General features: G+C 41.6%; 1 protein-coding gene across 7 annotated transcripts in view; it reads left to right on the forward strand.

Moving 5' to 3' along the window:
* GSAP (gamma-secretase activating protein) overlaps nucleotides 1–20,896 on the forward strand; it is a 188,478-nt gene that overhangs the window by 156,696 nt on the left and 10,886 nt on the right. For 4 of the 7 annotated variants that reach the window (XM_045510477.2, XM_045510478.2, XM_074367593.1 and 1 more), the window contains 6 exons: nucleotides 2,571–2,624; nucleotides 11,148–11,276; nucleotides 12,117–12,175; nucleotides 12,838–12,869; nucleotides 15,132–15,223; nucleotides 19,289–19,384. In XM_045510477.2, the coding sequence (XP_045366433.2) occupies nucleotides 2,571–2,624; nucleotides 11,148–11,276; nucleotides 12,117–12,175; nucleotides 12,838–12,869; nucleotides 15,132–15,223; nucleotides 19,289–19,384 (462 nt within the window). Of the gene's footprint in view, nucleotides 1–2,570; nucleotides 2,625–11,147; nucleotides 11,277–12,116; nucleotides 12,176–12,837; nucleotides 12,870–13,900; nucleotides 15,224–19,288; nucleotides 19,385–20,896 lie in introns of those variants that run through there. The other 3 variants (XM_074367595.1, XM_074367596.1, XM_074367597.1) reach the window with 2 other exon arrangements.

Consider the following 20,896-nt stretch of genomic DNA (forward strand, 5'->3'; position numbering starts at 1 on the left):
CAGACAAATAATAGTGAATCCTTGCTGTTGGACAAAGGTATTTATATAAAGCAGTAGAACTGAAGGAGAAGTTACAGCATATGTGTTACTCTCCCTACTACTAAGCAGAATTAAGCCTCTATCATTTTCAGATGGTTTTAGTTTAAATTTTTTTTTTTAGCAACTAGAGTAGATGAAAATATTTCTTAGGTTTTTATAAATGAGGAGCAATTGAACTACTGCCGTTATTCTGAGCTGTTCTATTTACTTAGTAGATAAGCACCTTCATGACCTTTTTTCCCCAGCCTTAGAAAGAAGATCTACTAACTCTAGAGCTTCAAGATCCGTAAAAGTCAGTAATCTTAAGCATTCAATCCTTTCTTCCTGTTGGTCAGTCTCCCTTCCTTTTCACTGAGAAGAAATGTTTCAAAATAAAACATTGTTCATTTTCTCTTGAACATGGTTCAGTAAACTGAGCTTTGTTGGATCAGAAGTGAAAACCATGTACAGCTGCCCCTGAAAAAGATTCTGCCTCTTTTCCTTTCATCTTTATATGTTAGAACTACTATATGCTTAGTCTTGAGTTAGAGGTTTATATCAAAAAGGCATTTAGAAAAATAGATTTAATTTAGGCAACACAGACATACGAAAACAAGTATTAGGATAAATTATAACAGTTCCTGTTTTGTTTTGAGACTAAGTACAGTCCTTAAAAAGATGTATCATGTGTGTTTGATTAATTTCTAAATATTGGGCATGCACAATAGTGGTGTTTTCCCAAAGACCCTTTCTTCTTGTTGCTCACTGTTAGAGTTATTAAACTTTCATGACTCACTCTAGAATTATAAGGGAAAGATCTGAGCTTGTTTCTTCTCCAGGTCCTTACTGTTTTAAGAACCCTTGTGAAAATATGTGCAGACTCTGTGGTAAAGTGGCAGGAAGCTTGCAGGTTAAACTCCCCCTCCACTTCCCGTCCACCCACACCCCAGGCCAGGAAACACACATTTCAGCTTCCTCCCCTCACCACCCAACACTGTCTGTCACTGTCCCGTGTTCAGTGTCTCAGAGGTTCCCAGGGTTGTGTTTAAAGATGGAGCAGGTTATTAACTGGATGTTGTGTGACGGGATCGTCTTGACAGGCACTTCTTCACATGTGGATTTCTCGTGACTGTGTGGGCACAGGAGCTGTTGTGGACATAGAGTGACATCAGGAATCCCTACTCGAAGTACAGTATAGAAAAACTCAGTTATAACCACTGTGTACTGTGCTTGTTTGGGGTCTACCACGCTGCTTTAAACTTCTCGCCGTTGGAGTAGGTTACCTTAAAGGTCTCTCCTAATCCTGAAATTCTATGAGTCTATGATTATCTTTAGCAATGATGCAAATCATTTACTTTTCTTTCATCTGCAAATGCCCTTAATGCTATACCCTTAATAAACACCTGCCACAAAAGAAAACATTAATTTTACACTTCTTTATGGGGACAGGTTATTTCTGTAAATAACTAAATTGGATTTTTTGAAGATATTAGAAAATAGGGTGCTCTTACACATAGATAATCCTGAATTATGCTTTTCAGACAATGAGCCTTGTTATATCTATTTTAAGATGCTATTTATAACCTAAAGCTGTTGTGATAAGTGAAGCACATGTAGGTTTTTATCACAGGATTTCTCCTGTCACAGTGGAGAACTCAGATGCTTGAAAGTTCTGGAAATTTATTTCTCCATCCCCGTGATGCCCTTTTTCACAGACTATTGTATGTCAGTAAAATCCAGGATAGTTAAGTTCTAAACAAATAACAGATTTTATTTCTACATAACACCTTCTAAATTATTTTCTCAAGTATCATCTGCTTTCTTTTTTTTAGGAAATAGAAGAGGAATTGACTAGTTGAGAGGTTACTGTACAACATGATTAACATGGAAACACACTTCTCAAAATAACCAAATAAATGGCAATTTTGGAAGTTTATCTTTTTATTTGAATTTCTATTTTAATACTCACTAGTTAGCAGAGTGTATAATGTGGACTTCCTGATATGAACTGCATCGTTCACATTTGCCATGGTGATCACGCTGTGTAAATTTTTACAGGGATCTCTTATTTCCAAAATTATGGTGCAGGATGAGGTGCAGAACAATTTTCCACTGAAGTCAGAAAAGAATCCCATTAGTAAGCCAGGAGCCAACTATTATACATTTTAGTGAAAGAGAAGAAGGAGGAAGGAGTTTGAAAAAAAAAAAGGAAAGGGTCCACCTTATTATTATTATGCTAGATGGTGCAAGTGTAATTTGCCTCCTTTGTTCTTAAATGGAAATGTGTAAATAATACATTATTTACTCTGTATTTCTTTATAATAGTCTTATCCCTTCCTCTAGCGACACTGTCAACTATTATAATCATAATTTTGCCAAATATTTCCCTTCCTGCGTTCACTGTTATTTATAAGCCCTCAGGTTTATTTAAAGTAGAGGTTAGCAAACTGGGAGCTGCCCTCAGCTTCTGTCTGTGCAGAAAACACTTCCTGAAGGCTCTGGCTGGTGGTGGTTGATATGTTTAGCACTTGTATGTTTTTTCCCCACCATAGGAAATTCCTGGAATAACCCTTGTGACAGAAGAGATCCCATTGCCTCTTATGAAGGTAAGTCCTTACAGCGAGAGACGGAAGCACGGGCCTGCTTGGCTTCCTTGCTGGCCTTCACATTCCTCTGCCCTGAGTGTTACGGTGGTTCCAGAGAGGACTGTAAACTGTCAGGGGAGGATGGGTGAGGCGTTGGGCTTGTTCTCCTGAAAATCCTTCCTAAATGGTAGAGCAGTCACTCAGATGATATCAAGGCAACTCTTTTTAAAGAGTGAAGTTTTCTGAAGATGGAGAGCTCAGCTTGAGCCGTATAGAGGTCTACTTTCTACTGTGCCTCCAGCCAATCCATGCTGGAGGGGTTCTTGTGCATTTTCTTCTGAGGACTTGGGAGCTTTTTTTTTTTTTTCACTTCATTTGTGTTGTCACCCCTCAACAAACACACACACACACACACACACAATCTTAAAACCATTAAGTAAACTGGGCTGGGATTATCTAATTTCCTTCTGGTTCTGAGAACAGCTTTTCTGTTTCTCAAGAGTGACCTGCATGGGCTATCTGTGGTCTCAGCACACACCTCCTTCCTGCCCGCTCAGCGGCAGCTTTAGTGTCTCTCTGCAGTCTGGTACTTTCAGAAGAGTTTCTGAATACAATAGGGAGGGTAGGGTGGGGGTGAGTGAGTAGAAAAGAATGTGTGTGTAGTTAAAAACTGGGGAGTAGTTTAGCGCAGTTTCCTTGAAGCTCCTTTGTTGTTTTTGGCATTGCCTCCTGTTAATTATAGCTTGATGTGTGCTGGGAAATCTCAACTTTTGGCAGCAGGCAGCTCCGTGTGCTTCTGTCTTTTACTATTTACCTTTGATTCTTTTGGATCCACAAAGGGCAAGCCAGGCCTGGGCAGCTCAGGGAAGCTCTGGGTGTTTGAGGTCATAGCGATGCCCTGGGGGTGAGAGAGGGCCAACTGGGGCGGGTTTAGTGGTTCTGGGTTTCGGTCCTAAGAAGGGTCCTTAAGGGGAGACTGACTAGAGATGTTTCTAGGCAGCAGCATGAGACGGCTGTGAAGGTCTGCAAAGGTAGGAAGACGAAGGGAAAAGAAAGTTTTCATTTAACAGCTTAAAAGTTTTTTAGTGAAAGCCTCCATCCTTTCAATTAATTGTTTCTGCTTTTACCACTAGTCCTACCAAACTCATACTGTGTTTGATGGACACACAATAAACCAGTGAAGGAAATTTTAAAAAGAAAACAATGTCACCCACAATTCTATACTTCCTGACATATGAACCATTTCCCCCATTTCCTCTTGGTTTGTCATAGGTATGTACATTCTATCTAATAGTAATGGCCATCTAGAGACATTTCGTAACAGTTATGAATTATTTCTGTACATTTTTCATGTTGGTACGTAAACTTCATAATTTTCATGGTTATGATTTCTAATGACTCCATAGGATTACATTATGTGGCAGTGTCTTGATTTACTTAATCATTCTCTAGAGAGTCCCCATTAAAAAAAATTTTACCATTAAAAATGTTGCAGTAAATATTTTTATACAGTTTTGTGCGTATGTGTGATTTATTCTCCTAAGGTTAAATGCCCACATGTATTATTGGATGAAAGAGTATGACAATTTTTATAGCCTTTGAGTCTTATTGCCAAATTAATACTCAAAAATTGTTGTGATAATTTACACTGTTATAAGGGATTTATGAGTTTATCAGTTTTACTATAACCTTCTCAACATTGTGTATTTTCACTTAAAAAATTAAGTAATGATAAAAGAGTGATGGGAGAGTTCTCAAATTTTTTAACCCATTGGCTTATTCTAAGAATACAATATGCCTTTGCTTAGGAACAAAATAGTTTATTTTTATACTTCCTGATTTTTTTTCTATTTGTGTGTGTGTTTATTTCTGTGTAAAATGATGTTTTTATGTACTTCATTTTTTTTTTTCTCCTTTGATACCCACTTTGCCTTACCCTCATTTTTTTTCTTCTCCCCTTAGTGCCTCTAGCAGTTGGCTCTGCAGACAATCGTTTCGTATTAACTATTCCTGACTCTGCTTGGGAGCTCTTCCCTGACTCCTGTGTATTTGTATGCTAGTAGGAAGTGTTCCCCAGGGCAAGTTTGAGCAGTAGATCTCTTCACTGCCCTCTCCACTCAGACAAGACCCACCAGGGAGGCTGAGGCATGCTGCTGGGATTTGCCCTGGGCTCAGGAGGGTTTGGTACTGGGTTTGGTTTGGCCAGTTCCCCCCCTTCCCCCATCACTAATCGGTACCTTCCAGTTCACGGGACAGCTGGCCCTGAGAGCTCTTGTTTGTTTCCCCATCTCTGCTTACATAATACCCCTCACTATAAGTTACTGCCTTTGACCTACTTCTACCCAATTCCCAGCTTCATTACGTTGCAGTGAATGAATCTGGTTGCCATGGCACATCCCCTACATTTCCCCCCTCCCCGGCCCCACTTATGTGACAGTTCTTGCAGCTTACCTGATAGCAGGTGGCTCTGAGCACCCTCTACCTGAATCTCACGCTACCTTTTGAAGGCATGCTTGCTGTCAGACTTTCCTCAAGGCCCAGGGGACCCATGTCTACTCTGACCACATTTGCTTCCATCCTGCTTGGAAGATGACTGCCCTGATAAGGAGTCTGGAGAGGGAAGGGCAAAATGAAACTGAATGAGCGCTTTCCTTCTGCTCTCTCTGAAAAGAAGTTTAGAGTGAAGTGGAGCACTTTACATGTTTAGTCTATGAACACCGGGTTTAACTGGTTTGCAGCAGTTTATCACCTGAAAGACAAAAGGCTTCTTGATTTTAATAGAATGGTTTCCAAAAGAATTCTTAAAAGTGAATCAAAATATGTATTGAAACAAGTTCCTCACCTTAAAAGAAATGTCATCAAGAATGACCTTCCAAAGAATGATTTTATCCCCTCCACAGGAAGCCATGTAAGGATTTTTTGAAAAAAAAAAAAAAAAAGAAAAGAAAAGGAATAATACCTTACTTGAATATCAAGATAAAAGTTGAATGAGCATGCCACCAATGGAGAAATGGAGTGTTTTTATTAAAGTATTTTTTAAGCCAGACATCTTTAGCTTCATTTTCCAAAGTAAGGAAGCCTTTAAATTTAATCATTTGTGTAGCGATTTTTAACTTTGACCCAGAGACTCGGAAGGAGAAAGACTTCAAGTCCTTCCCCACCAGGAGCCACTCCACGTGAGGGCGTTGCTGCCTGGGTCTGTCGGGGTCTAGAGATCCCTGAGCAACTGGGGAAAGAGCAGTTGACACCTGGGCTGTTCTCCACTCAGAGACGTGTTCACTTAAGGATGCTGCTTCTCTCACACACTTAAAAAATGTTTAAAAATACTGTTTTAATTGGGCAGAGCATGAGTATAATGCTTATTAAAGCACAAAAAACACCTTTTTTTCCTTGACCCTCCCAGTACAGAGAGCCGCCATCACTTCAATAAAAAGCTTTCTTAAAGATCCAAAGTATCAACAGAATCACAGTGTGAGCTTGCAAGTTTTAAAAATTAGAATTGTTGCTCTGACAGCAATGTAGCACTACCAGAAATGTCAGTTAGTTATGTGGGAAATATTAATTGACTTTCCACAGTTTCGTTTGTACCTATGTGATACTGCGCTATAACTAGGAATATGTATCTGGTCTTCATCCATGATTCCTGGCACAGAGCTCTTAAAATCCTTGCAGTTTCCTCAGTGATAAGAACTACAGGGACATCTTTTGTTATAATACTTAGTGTTTGTTCCCAGTTCCTGAAATAACTCCAGAACACAAAGGTGAAAAGAATGTCTTTTGTTATTCCTAATAAGCCCCTTCCAACCACACCTGAGTTTGTTAAAGAGGTGACTTTTGGAAAGCACCTCAGGATGGGGGCTGGTTGCCTGGAGAATGAAGTGTGTGATTAGAGGGTTGGAACTTTGAGAATCTGCCCCCACCACCTTCCAAGGCTAGAGTGGCTGGAGGTTCAGTTCAGTCACCAGTGGCCAGTGATTGAATCAAGCATGCCTGTGTAATGGAGCCTCTAGAAAGGACCCTAACTGAAGGGTTTCAGAGACCTCTCAGGGATGAATATTCATAGATGTGGGGGCGGAGGTGGAGTGTCTGGAGAGGGCATGGAAGCTCAGGGCCCATTCCCTCATGCTTGCCCCATGCATCTCTTTGATCTGGCTTTTGAGTTGTATCCTTTTGTAATAAACTGGTGTATAGTAAGTGAACTGTTTCCCTGAGTTCTGTGAGCCACTGTAACAAATTACAGAGCCCAAAGAGGGGGTCTTGGGAACCTCTGATTTCTAGGCGGTCAGTCAGAATCATAGATAACAACCTGAACTTGCAATTGGCACCTGAAATAGGGGACACTCTTGTGGGACTGAGCCCTCAACCTGTGGGATCTGACACTATCTCTGGGTGAATTGTAGGACGCCCTGCAGGTGTTAAAGAATTGATAGGTGTGGGGGAAAAAAACCCCACACATTTGGTGACCAGAAGTGAAGTATTCTGGGGATAGTCGGTTATAGAGGAAAAAATTAGTTTTTCCTATAGAACATATTTTGGGGGACAGTTCAATCACTATTGTAAAAACATAATTTTATGATGTTATAAAGAAACACTACTTATTAGAGACAGAGCACCAGACTGGTCAATTCATTCCTATTGTATCTGTAGGGATGGAGGGAACTTTGGTTTACTTCCCAGATGATGAAATTGAGGAACAGACCCAGGACCAAGGATCCTAGTGTTTGTTTCTCTCCTACCCTCCACTACCCTGTGCTGCTCTTATTCATGGCTTTGGTTGAAGGCATACACTTAATTCTTAAGGCTAAGAGGAGGGAACTATCTTAGCGTGGGCTTTCTCAGGAAATATGCTGGTTGTGAGATGGAACAGGTTACAGCTGTATTTAAGAGGTTACATAAAAAAAATACAGCCCATTAAAAATGGCTAAGAGTACTACCCAGCTCGGCCAAGAAGAGAGATTTTTTTTACTTGACTTGGGAAGAAGGAGGAAGTTCTCTTACAAATAGGAGAACTGGCACTCACAAAATGCCGTCCCCTTAACAGGAACAGGAAGCCTCAGGAGTCACCGATCCTGTGCATGGATGGCCCTGTTTGGTATGGTACCTTACTAGCTTTATGGACACATAGGTGTTTCTATTTTATCCTGTCTGTGCTGCAGGTAGTGGGTCGCTGTGTTTCTCTGGGCTGCAAGTAAAAGCTGATACTGAGATGGTGTCCCCTGAAGAGCTGAGTGGATTGATGCTTTACCTCCGCTGGTTGAGCCCTGATAGGAAAAGTAAAGGTTCTCTCTGAATTGGCTTCCTCTTCTGTAAAAGAAGATACTGGTTAATCAGCAAATGTAGGACCAAAGCCTGAGGGCCTTTCAGAAATGAAAGGCAGATTTTTTTTTTCTTTCCTGGCAGTCGTTTACAGACGAGCCAGTAAGTACCATAGGGCTCCTCCTCTTCCTCCCCTCCCCCTCCTCTCTTTTCATTCCTTAAAAAAAAAAAAAAAATCAACTGGCAATTCAAATCATGAATGGGCAACAGTCTCTTAATGTGACCCTTTGGTCCTTTTGTTGAATTAATAGTTGTGATGGGCTACATTTGGTAATTATTTCTTGTCATCCTAAGAGGCAAAATGAGATTATTTCTCAAAAAGAGACTTGGAATAATTTTCCTTTTTTGAAATCAAAATTTAAAACTCCCCTTGGTGCAGGAAAATGCTTCTGGGTGATTTCTTGAGGATCTGATGGTTTCTAACACCGGTGTCTCCCAGAATAGCTAAATGCATGGATATTTTCCTTAGAAAGCATTTTTGTGTGTTTTAAAGCTTTATGAGCTCTTTTCAAGGGGCTGCCGATGCTCTTCTTAGGCTTTGGTGGCTTTCACTTTGCTGTTGTCCCTGATGAGTACGGTGCTTTGTACCCAGCGAGTTCCCAAAGAGCCCCTTGACTGAAAGGAGAGGCTCTCTGTGCTCCCAGGTCGGCTGAGAGGGTGCAGTTGTGCAGCTTACACGCCCTCTTCCTTCCATGCTGTGTTACAACATCTAACATTTCACCTTGAAAGCTCTTTTGTTCTGTGGGTTAACGAGCGTGTTGTTGTTGCTTTGGCATTTGAGATCTTTTGAAGGGCTCTTTAACCCTGTCTCCTGTTATTTCACGACACTGTTGCAAGTCTTCAGACAGCTGGTTCTTCCTCAGCCTTTAACCCAGAGAAGAACATTTGAGGGTGGGAGGGAGACTGGGATTACCTGGACAGGCTCAAGCAGTGTTCTCAGCCTGGGCTGAACGTTAAGCTTGCCTGGGGAACGTCTGACACTCATAAGGGAGGCTCAGGTCACACCGCACACCAGTCAGCATTCTCGGGGATGGGACCAGGTGGTTGCTAAAGGGGGAGTCACACCCTAGTGGCAGATACTTACCTCACAGAGAATGAAGTGCTGGGGCTTGTTTTCTCTAAAGCTCTGCCTCTGATCTAAACCCAGAATCCACATTCTGGGTTCTCAGTCTTTGCTCACTTCCTCAGAGCCCCACCTGGAACATCCTCTCTTTTCCTTTGTCATTTTCATCCTGTGGGTCTTACCTGTTTCCCAGGCTTCCCAATAAACCTTCCAACTTACAATGATCTCTGTGCCACCGTTTCTCTCTCAACTCTCTCAATACCTGTATCATAACATCCAGCCCAGGGACCTCCTTGAAAGACCTACACATTTATTTAAGATATTTCTGGGACTTCTGGCTAAGAGTGTTCCTTATTTAAATGTGAGTTCTTATTTTAAAACTTAGAATCCGCTTTCCTTCTAACTCAGTAGTTTTGAACTATTTGGGGCCATGGATTTTTTTTTTTTTTTGAAAATCTGATGTAAGCTCTAGACCTTCTCCCCAGAAAATTGCTCCCACAAACACAACTCATTTTACATAGTCAGTGGGCACCTGTCCATGGTCTTGCTTTATTTGTTTATTCTTAGCTAAGAAAAGGGTATGAGGAAAGGTCTATTTTTTTTTTAATGGAGTGAAAAGAAGGTACTTTGGGAGAGATCTTTTCTCAGGAGCCACAGTATGAGTATGAGAGTGGGGTCTTCTGACCGGAGGATGGCATTTGGCCTGAGAGGAAGAGCGACTCACAGGAATAAGGGCACCAGTGTTCCTCCCTCTCCGGGTGGGACTCCAATGGCAGAGCAGACAGAGGTAATAGCAGAACTGACCACTAGATGTCACCACATCACCAATTAGTTTTCTGGCTCTTGGCACTAGTTACCTGAACCCAGAGGGAGAATAGCAAGAAAGCTGTAGTGACTTCCAATCAGGGACCTAATTCTGCCAAATGAAGCAGGATTTGCTTTCATTATTGGGTTTTTTTTTTTTTTCAATACGAGGAAGACCAAGGGGGTGGATAAAGGTATATTCGTCATAAATAAATGGAAAGGGAAAGAAAAGATGAGCGAGCTAGGTCAAGTGGGTGGTGGGCCCTGACTCCAGGTTCCGATTTCCTCTTGAAATGACACTTTATTGGAAGCAGCTTTTCCTGTCTCTGTGAGAATGGGTGTTGGCTGGTCAGGCCTTTCAAGCTTCTAAAACAGCAAGCTGGTTTTATTATATAATTCACTTTACTCCAACATCCACTTTGAGCCAATTGTGACTGTCATTTCAATAAGAATTTGGATGCTGTGCTCTTACTTAACAAAAGGGCATTTTTCTAGATTGAGGCATTTTTTTAAGTTCTCTTTTTCCCTTGCAATACAGCTAAGTCCGTTCCCACAGTAGGCATTACCTCACTTTGTTTTATGGCAACACATTGCATCCTTGACCCCAGTCAAATCTTTTCTAAATGCATATATTTTGGCAAGAAAGTATGAATCATAAATCTATCTTCATTGATTTACAAAAACAATTTGTGTCAGGATATCCTTCAACATTAAAAAATGTATTACTATTACATTTTATTCAAAAATGAACATAACGGGTACTTTTTGCTTCAGGGTAGTACAATTATATCAGTACATCAGAGACCTAAATGGGATGGGTGCCAGCGAATTCTGTTTTGGCGTATGCAACAAGTTTGTGTGAAAGTTCACCTTTTACCTTTCTGATTCCTGGGTTTTGAAAAAGATCCTTTGGAAGTAAATAAACTTAGGGGGAAAGTAATCCTATCCTTTCATGCGCTCCCAATCTTGTGAACATTCCCTAACTGAGCATGGCATTGTTGACACAACCGAAGTCAGAAAATGGGTCTTTGGGGAGGAAATGACCCTATGTGTTCAGTACCGGCTTCCCTGCTCAGCCCTCACCCAGGGAGTCGGGCTGGTGTGGGCCAGTGAGCTGTTGTCTCTCTGTGTAAAAGGGGCTCGAAGGGAAGAGAGCAAGGCAAGACTCTCTGTCTAGTTTAGAATTCTGATCAGGACAAGAATGCCATCCTTCGTGGGACGTTACTCACTCGGAAACGCTGCCTCACTGCTGAGGAAGTGAGGCGAGCCCAGCTTTGTAGCAAGGCCTGCATGGCGTGGGCCGGGTAGTTTGGGCCACAGGGCCTGCTTCTCAGGCTCACCGATGTGTTTGTCTCCTACAGGTGCATAGCTTTAAGGGATACTGGGAAAAACTGAACTCCAACCTGGAATATGCTAAGTACTCCAAGCCACACTTACACTATAACAACGGCGTGGTCAGGAGAGAGTGGCACAGCCTGATCTCAGAAGAGGTATGTGTGGGTTCCTGAGAGCCAAGCAAGAGGCAGACGCTGCGTGGACTAGGTTTGGCAATGCCTTCAGGTCACAAGGAGGCCGACATCAGTCCCCAGGCACTGCTCACCGGTGCTGTTGATCCCCAGTAGGCAGACCAAGGGCTGCCCTCATCTCTCTTCTCTGGGAGAGGAAGCTCAAATGCAAAGAAGTGAAGGGGCCCACACGGCATGTTCACAGTAGAAGTGGCATTAACATCCGGGTCTCAGATATGTTCTTGCATTACTGGTATAGTTAAAAATGGATCTGAAAAAAATCTAAGTATTCCCAAATTAGTGGTTGCTAGGGGTTAGGGATGGTGGAAAAGAGAAGAGTGAACGTGACCCCGATAAAGGGAAGCACGAGGGGACTGTGGGGTGACGAGCAGTTCTGTACCTTGATGGTGGGGTACACTGTGGTGCGTGCATCCGCATACGTGATACAATGACAGAACTATATGCTCATTGTACCAGTGTCAGTGTCCCAATTTTGACATCATACTAAAGTTATTCATATAGGATGTAAACGCTGGGGGAGACTGGGTGAAGCGTACATGAGAGCTCCCTGTAGCACTGTTGGCTATAGTTGTAGTGTTGTTGTATAAAATATATAGTTGACTTGCAACTTCCTGTAAATCTGTAATAGTTTCAGAATAAAACTTTTTTTTAAAAAATTTCTTTTTAAGAATCTAGATGTTTTGATTACCCAGAAAATCTCTCTTTTTTCCGAACTGTTAACTATATCGCATGATGACTTCGATGTGAAAAATGTCACCCACAAAACCTTCACCTTCCACGCCTCTGATGTGTTCTAACTCCTAGAAAACAGGAAAAAGAAGTTCCCTGGTGTATGTGAGGAATATTCTTGATAATGCAATAAAGTAAGTAAACTGAGGGGTTGTTGGAGCTGTAACATGGTTATGTTTTGCAGTCACTTTGTTGGCTGCCTCTCAGGAAGTAGCTTACTTTTGTTGTGTGTCCTCAGCAAGATGGTGGAGCTGGAGTTTCTAGTGGGAAAAGTTTACGTGTTCAACCTTTTAGCCTTGCATCCTGGGGATGGATGATTTATCAGGAGTAAGTGGTAAAGAAAGCTCTTATTAATTGAGCACTTTGCGGGGGGCGGGGCACAGACAGTAGGCTGATTTTTTAAAAAGCGTTAGTGGGCTGGTGAGCTTGTTCTTATTTTGAAAGCATGTTTTCTGGGTAGATGAGTCATCTCGGGGTGTTACAAGTCTAGGCCCCATTCCAACCCCTGTTCTATTTTCTCTTCCCATTATTTCCAACAACTGAGAACTGCAATTGTTCTAAATTATCGTCATTGTTTGCACTGAAGAGTTTTGAGATTTTATAATTGCCTAATGTGGCTTTTGCCAAGCTGATTAAAATTTTTGAGGTTTTCAGCAACCTGAGAACAATTTCTGCGGTGGTTTTATGGGTTTTAAAGGAGGATATCTTCGGATGGTGTTGTGGCTTTCTTTCTTTCTTTCCTTCTTTTTAATAATAATGCTTCCTGTGTGAATAACATTGGCTAATTTCTTTGTAGGGTGATTTCTAACCTACAAGCAAAGACTTTGGGTAAGAAAAGACCTGTAATAGAGCCTTCAGGATTTCAGTCAGTGTTTGGTTGGTAACACTGCTCTTCCGACCACTGTGGGTTGGCGGGGAAATCACTTCCACCAGCTCAGTGACGGCAGCACTGTTAACATCTTCCTATCAGAGTGGCCGCCTGGCTCCTGCCCTGTCTCTCTTGGCACCAGGCCTTCGGGGACAATTGCTGAATGTGCTTTTCCTGTGAGAGTCCCTGACTGTTGGCCTTCTAGTTTTCCTTCCGTTTCCTCGTAGAGCTGATCTGACTAACACACCCTCTGGTGTACCCACGGGGCCCACTTCCCTTGGCCTGGGGCTGCTTTCTCTCCAGCCATCTGATCAGACCAGGGTCTCTGACGTGTATGCTCCTTTCATTTTGTTAGCACTTGGGCACTCACTGGGCCAGGTCACAGGGGCAGGAAGATAAGACACCTCTAGACAAAAGCCCTGATTATAGGCTTAGGGGCCAACAGAACCAGGCTTAGACTCCAGCTCGGACACCTGCTACCCATGTGCTCTTGGGCAAACCGTTTATCCATTTCGTGCGTTGTCCTCCTCGGGGCAGGGATGAGGAGAGGATGAGAGGAAACAGAGTCGTGCTTATCGAGCCCAGTCCTGTGCTTGGTGTGCAGGTCACCTGAGGTCGCCGCTTTATCTTTAACGTGTGAAGAAGAAATGCCAACCCAGAATTTCTAAACCAGGTGACAGGCATTATATAGCCCCTGGGGGTGAGGGGCTAGGTCGGGAGTGGGGACGAAAGTTGGAAGAGGCTTCCCAGAGGGGGTGAGATCCAGATTAAGACTTGGTAAACAAGGGGATCTGAGCCAGGTAAAGCTGCGGGAAGAGAACATTGAGCATCTTCAAGTACAAGCTTTCCTGTGGGTTTGTTCGGGGAACTCTGGCTTACCTCGTGAAGGTCAGCCTCCATTTAGAAAACAGAGCTGTTGTTTTTATGTCTCACTTCTGCTTCACGGGCTTGGATGTTTGGGTATGTGTTTGGTGACCCTAATGTCTTGCAGCTGCAAGCACAGCCCATGTGAACCGGAAGTCACTGCGTCACCCCGGGGGACCCAGGCTGTCCAAGTCCAGGCCTGAAGCCAGGGGTCCTGCCACCAGCACCAGGCAGGAGCCGTCGGGCAGGGGCGTGAACGTGTGTGCTTCCGGCTCACCCCATCTGCGGGCAGGGGTTGGCAGTGTGGGGGATGCTGCAGGTCTGGCCAAGGTTTCTGTGTGTCCACTGCTCCCGTCCGCCCTGTTAGAGCGCCTTCTGTCCCAGTGCTTCAGGCCTGTTTGCGTCCCGTTACTGGTCACGCTCTCTCCCGGCACTTCAGGGAACTCGCTCCTGCCTCTCACATGCTCTGCTTGTGCTCGTTTCCTAGGAAGGATGTCATCACTGTCAGAAACAGGACGTTCCCTGTGAAAGTCAGGGCTCTAGTTTTCAGTGTTTCATCTTAATCATGAACGTTGTGTGGGAATCAGATAGAATTTATCCCAAGGGGTCAAGAGGCATCCATGCCCTCCCACAGTGGGTCATCGGCCCCTGACCAGGTGTTCTGGGAAAGGACAACATGAAGGTGCTGTGAGGGGGGTGTCAGGGCAGATCGTCCTGGAGACAGTGTCTGCCTGCCCCCCTCCCTCTGTCTTGCTGGTGCATTGCACATCACAGTGGAGACAGTGCCATTTGATTTAACCTCACATGCCACTTGTCCATCTTGATCTAGTTACCTTTTCAGCCCACTCACTTGTGCTGGTAGTTCTTATTTGCCACAGTCTTTGACTGGTCCCCTCGTTAGTAACGCCCAGGTCAGTAAGCCATGAGTTGGGGTCAGGAAGAAGGGAGTCGTGAGATCCTTCCACCAAGTCCCTGTCCCTGCGTTTATGGCTCCCTTAGGGTTAAGAGAGGACCCAAGTCATTCAGTCTTCTGTGAAGCAGAGGTTCTCAGTGGTGAGTCTTCTCACTGAAGAGAAATCAAAGCCAGAGACTGTCGGTGTTGGGAACGTGTTCTATGTCTCCTTTCTTTCTTTCCCAGTCTCTACCTCTCTCTGGTTCACAGAGCTCTCCACATCTCTCCTGAGTGATAAGTTCTAGCTTGTAGGATCAGGTCACACTGTATGAAAAATTTTTATCTCATCAGGGAAATATTATGTTTTCCCAATGACTCAGAGAAGGGAAACCCAGGCTAGTGCCTTGTCCTTCTAGCGCATTTCCTGAAAACCACCCTGCTTGACTGTTGTTCTGTTTAATTTCAGAGCCACGGTTAACACCCCTCTTACAGGAGGAAGACAACCACCAGAGGCTGCTTATGGGGCTGGTAAGCGGTCTGCGGGCCGTTTGGGTGCTGGTGAGCAATGCTCCAAGGGGAAGGGCTAGATTGTGCTTCTCATTCTGGTCTTGTTTTTATTCGTTCTTTCAACACATGGTTCTTGCCAGCTGCTGTGGGTTCTGTGTGTTTAGTGATAAGCAACACAGGATTTCTGCCCTCTTGGTATCTGTAGTCTTGTGAGAGAGCCATGTATTAATCGTCACCTCAAAAAATGTGTAATTATAAAACATCACAAGGAAATGTACAGCACTGAGAGTATTCAAAACAGGAAAGAGCAACAGCTCTGTTGTATTTGTATTTGGGTTTAAAATACAACAGAATAAATTATTTTTTCTTCAGTCCTACTACTAGGAAGACCGAAGAGGTATAAATCAAAATAAATTAATTAAAGAACAGAACTGGTAAATAAATACAAAAATCTTAAAAAAAAAACTGTTTAAAGAAACATCTGAAAAGTCTAATAAAATATTCTCAATACTGTGAAGGCTTAGGAATTGGAAAATCTGTTAACTTAGATATGGTAAGTTTTAAAATACTGGAAAAATATGTAGAAATTCATATTCATACACTTAAAAAGTTTAGTTAAACAAAGTTTCCTTGGCAAACAGAAGTGACCATACTTGAGCCAAGAAGAAATAAAAAGCCTAAAATCACAATAACCATAAAATAACTTGGAAAAAGTGTCAGATTATCTCCCCAAAAGTTCCCAAGTTATTTAATGAGTTAGTTTTTTCAAACTTTTAAGGACCAAGTCCTTCTCATGCTATGTAAAGTATTTTTGCAAAAAGGTGAGCAGCTTCTGAATCATTTTGAAAAGCCAGCATAACCTTAAAAGCAGAATCTGACAATGACCACTTTCACGTATGAATATAAACACCACAGGTTTGATTAAACTACTTTCCAGTGGTGAATTTGAAAATAAAACATAGCCACGTGGGCTTCTTTGTAGGAAGCTTAATAGGAATGTATTAACGTCACACGGTCAAAGAGGAAAAGAAAAAGTTGGTCTCTACAGGTGCTGAACGCTGATGAAAGTAAACTCCCGCGCCTGGGACACACTAGTCACTGAGACAGAGGCGTCTGGTGCTGGCGGCCCACATCCTTCTTAGTCTTTGCTTTTTAAATTTTATTGAAGTATAGTTGATGTACAGTGTTGTGTTAGTTTCTGGTGTACAGCATAGTGATTGAACCATATATATATATATATATCAATCTATATACACACACACACATTCATCAACATCCTTCTTAATGTCACGTTGGAAACATTCCTATTAAAAGCAGAAAGACAGAAACAGACTCACTAAGACATAGAAAACAAACTTACGGTTACCAGGCGGAAAGGGGTGGGAAGGGATAAATTGGGAGTTCAAGATTTGCAGATACTGACGTTCAAAGTTTATACTGTGTAGCACAGGGAACTATATTCAATATCTTGTAGTAGCTCACAGTGAAAAAGAATATGAAAACGAATATATGTATGTTCATGTTTGACTGAAGCATTGTGCTGTACACCAGAAACTGACACAACATTGTAAACTGACTGTACTACAATAAAAAAAAAAAGTAAAAGCTGAAAGAAGTGAAGGATCCTTGCTATTTTCACTAAATTTTACATTGTTCTGGAAATTCTAGCCAATGCAGTAAGAAACAGAAGTAAAAGAAGATACTGATTGTCTAATGCTATAAACAATCAACTGGGAAAATGGAAAATAATCATAAAATAAGATTTTAAATTAAATTAAAAATTAAAAAATACAGCAAGTTAGTAAGCTGATGATGCTGTATTTTTTTTTTTTTTGTTAGAATTAACCAGTTAGAAAAAATAATGAAGAACAATGTTTAATTTCCAAATCCTTAGCATCTAGGTTTAATAAAATTACAACGAAAAAGCCAATGAAATTTCTCTGGCAATTGACTGACACTTGACAAAATAAAGAGGAATGGGATTGGCATTACTTTGCTGACCTACGATAATTGGAACAATGTGGTTCATATAAAAAGACAGGAGACTCTAGTTTAAATCTGAATACTGTGTGATAAATGGGTCATTTAAAAATCAATGTAGAAAGAAATAATTTTTAATCAGTCAGTCATTCAATGGTTGACTGTTTGGAAAAGACAATTAAGTTAGATTCTTCCTACCCTGAATACCACCACTTGATACCATAAACACACAGAAACATCAGATTAAGATCAGAAATGTTGGAATAAGGAGTCCAATATAAAAAATTAAACTGTGTGAGAGATTTGAATAAAATAAGTGGATAGTTAAATTATACTGAAATCGAGAAAGCCTTTGAGGGTATTATTGAACATAAACACACAGGAAAAGATTGAAAACTTAGAAGCAGAACAACAAAAAGGCAAAGAAAACATTTATAAAAAAATTTGCCACATATGTGATAAAAGATTAACATTTGGCTATAAAGTTTATAAATCAGTAAGAGAACAACACACCAGAAGGGCAATGGACAAAACCTGTGACCAATGAGTTTTCAAAAATTAATTTATACCAAAAAAATCTCAAGTAGGGGCCGGGGAAGAAAGAGAATGTGTAACATTGTTGTAATCAGATGACAAAGAGAACAAGTGTTTTTGTTTGTTTGTTTGCCAATCAAGTTGACAAAAATTTTAAGATCATGCTAGGAAAGTTCAGGGTGTAGGGGATTGGACAGCCTCATGCAGTGCAGCTGGAAATTAGTATAAACACAGTGGGAGGCATTTCAGCAGGGTTTCCACAACCTGAAGTACGTGATCCAACAAATTCCACTTCTAAGAATGTAGCCTGACAAAATAATTGATATGGTGAACAGCCTTTGTATAATGATTTTTTTTGTGGTATTATTGACAATAGTAAAGAAATATCCCACATGTATAAGAAGGGGATAAATAATTGAATTGTAGTACTTTTATAAAATTGAATACTGTGCAGCCATTACAACTAGTGTGATAAAGAATATTTAATGATAAAGTATTACATGAAAAAAGCATATTATTAAATATTAGATTGAGTGTGCACACTGGAGAAAGGAAAATTTAAAAAGCCAGATGTTAATATAGATGGTAGAATTATGAGCAATTTAAATTTTCATCTGTATGGTTATTACAGAAAAATTGAAATGCACAAAAAAGTATGCATTATATCTTACCCAGAAAAAAAATAATGTTTTTTTAAAAAAGCCTAATTAATTAGTACATGCAGGAGACTGAATTGAAATAATATATCACTCTGTCTTGGCCCAGGACTCCAAGCGCTAAGTTTTACCCAGAGTGTTGTGTACGTAAATCTGCTAAAATAGAAGATAAACACATGTGTGGTATCAGTTGTACAATTCCCATGGTGTTTACTGATACAAAGATTTTTCCAGCCAAGAGGATCTGTAGCTAAGCAGGGCATCTAGGCAAAAGGGAGGGGAAAAAAGAAGAAAAAAGGAGAAAGGAAAGCAAAAGGTGGAGAGGGCTGGGAATGCCACACTGACTGGGGAGCCCCAAGGATGATCAGAACAGGGAGGGTATAGAAACAAGCCCTTTAGGTGTCACTACAATAGATATTTCACTATCATTGCATGTCGGGGGCTGTGAGGAATGTCTGTAGCCACTGTGCAGAGGGAGGTACCTGATGCATTTCCTTTTTACTCCAGCCTCTGTCCTTCCGAACACCCCAAACCATGACCCCCTGCCCCTGGCCCCCATTAGCATAGTCATTAGAGTTGTTCCTGTGAGTTCTCCAGAGCCAGGAGTACTAGACGTCAATCCTTTGGTAGATCCCAAAGCCTTTCACTGCTAAGCTAGTGACTCGCACTGGCTTCTTTGGAGAATTCTCAGCAGGGCTGGGAGCCTGACTCTCAGCTGCTCACTGGGCTTTGGGTGAATCATAAGTAGTCCCTGTTGAGGAAAATGGTGGTGCCTCCTGATTTACGCCCAGCAAAGGAACATTGTGGGTTATGCACTTCTGCTGGTGGGATCTTCAGATCCAGTATCTTTCATGCTGATAAGGGGTGTTAATAAATGAATTGAATTCAACAGTTGCAGATGTGAGTGGGCAGGTTGTAACTTGTCTAATCCATATCCTGTTTTCAGATGGTGTCTGAGCTAAAAGACCATCTTTTGAGACACCTACAGGGTGTAGAAAAGAAGAAAATTGAACAGATGGTTCTGGACTACATTTCAAAACTGGTTGGTTTTGCTTTTTCTTCTCTACCCTCTCCCCCAGCCCCTACACACCTCCCCCCGTACCCGCCACAGCTGCCCTGGTGTATAGTTTCGAGTGTGTGGTTCAGTATATTTTCCAAATTAGGTTTTTGGACTCTCTCATCCTCAAACCAGTATACTTGGTGCTATAGATTGAAGAAAGGGGGTAAAAGAACCCAAAACCAAAGAGAACGTGATTTATTGCACTCCCCCCCAGCGTGGTTATACATTCATGCAAGCGCAGAGCAGTGATGAATTCAGCATGGGTGCCAGATGAGCACGTGTCGTCTTGGCATCTTCCAGATCCTTATTAAACCCTAGGTAGTGATTTCTGCACATAGAGGTTTATGCAAACATTAGAGAACTTGAACTTCAATTCTTAATTAGCTCCTACAGCCCAGTTATGCCAGATTCCAGCTCACTTGTATAAATACCACATTATTAGAGTCTGCTGATGAGATTGGCAGCTCATCTACCTGGTAGCCTCTCACTGAAATTGTGTGATCCGGGTTAATAACACCAGTCCATGTGTAAATAGAAGTGATGTAGCTGGATTGAAATTTGAGGCTGTCTTGAGTCTCAAAATGCATGTGGAGTTGAGGCCTGACCCTGCTTAGAACCTAGAAATAATATTCTGGAGAAATTTTAAAATGTATTTAAATATACAGAAAGAGAAGGAACACTCCATTTCTCCAAGTTGGGGTGGGGCCAGTGTACAAATGAGCCAGTATGTGGCTCTGGAAGATTAAACTCTGGAAGATTAGTTAAATTTATTCGATATGGCCTTGATTTAATTTCATGTTTAAGTTTTCTACCTTTATTGCAGTCATTAGTATCTGTTTTAAAATTATATATTTGAATTTCTAAAGTAAATTTTGAGTTTCAGATTTTTAATGTATTAGGAGAGGTTACTATTCACATACACTGAAATTTATAAGCAGGGCATTGAAACTTTCTTAAATAATAACTCTTTGCAGTAGAACCATACCCAGGACTTCACTTTGTGAATGTGTTACTGATCTTCCCATGTTGATACAGGCTTGCTTTCTTTGTCTTTTCATAACTCACAGTTACTTAACATATCACCTATCATCTTTCTGTTGACTGTAAATTTCATCTTCCAGAGTGTTAAGGGCCTTTGTCTAAGGATCAAAACTCACAGAACACTAATTTGTGCTAACAGCTCCTAGAAGCATAGGACCAGAAATGGTAGAGATGTAGTCTCAGAAAACTCAGTGCCCCTGACTTTCTGACTCAGCAGTCACTGATTAAAGCCAAACATGCCTGCACCTGCCCAGCAGCAAACAGCCATGTCTCCCAGTGAGCTCTCAGGGGGGTGGCTGGGTAGCCTTTATAAAACAAGTCTGAGGAAGTTGCTGCAAAACCTGATTCTGTTACTTACATTGTATCTTACCTGATTTCAGCCAAAGAGAAACTAAGATTCTATGCCACTGAGAATAAATAGTGTCTGTGCTCATGTGAAGACCCTTTCTAAAT

The sequence above is a fragment of the Camelus bactrianus genome, chromosome 7 (assembly GCF_048773025.1).
Source record: "Camelus bactrianus isolate YW-2024 breed Bactrian camel chromosome 7, ASM4877302v1, whole genome shotgun sequence".
NCBI classification, from domain to species: domain Eukaryota; kingdom Metazoa; phylum Chordata; class Mammalia; order Artiodactyla; family Camelidae; genus Camelus; species Camelus bactrianus.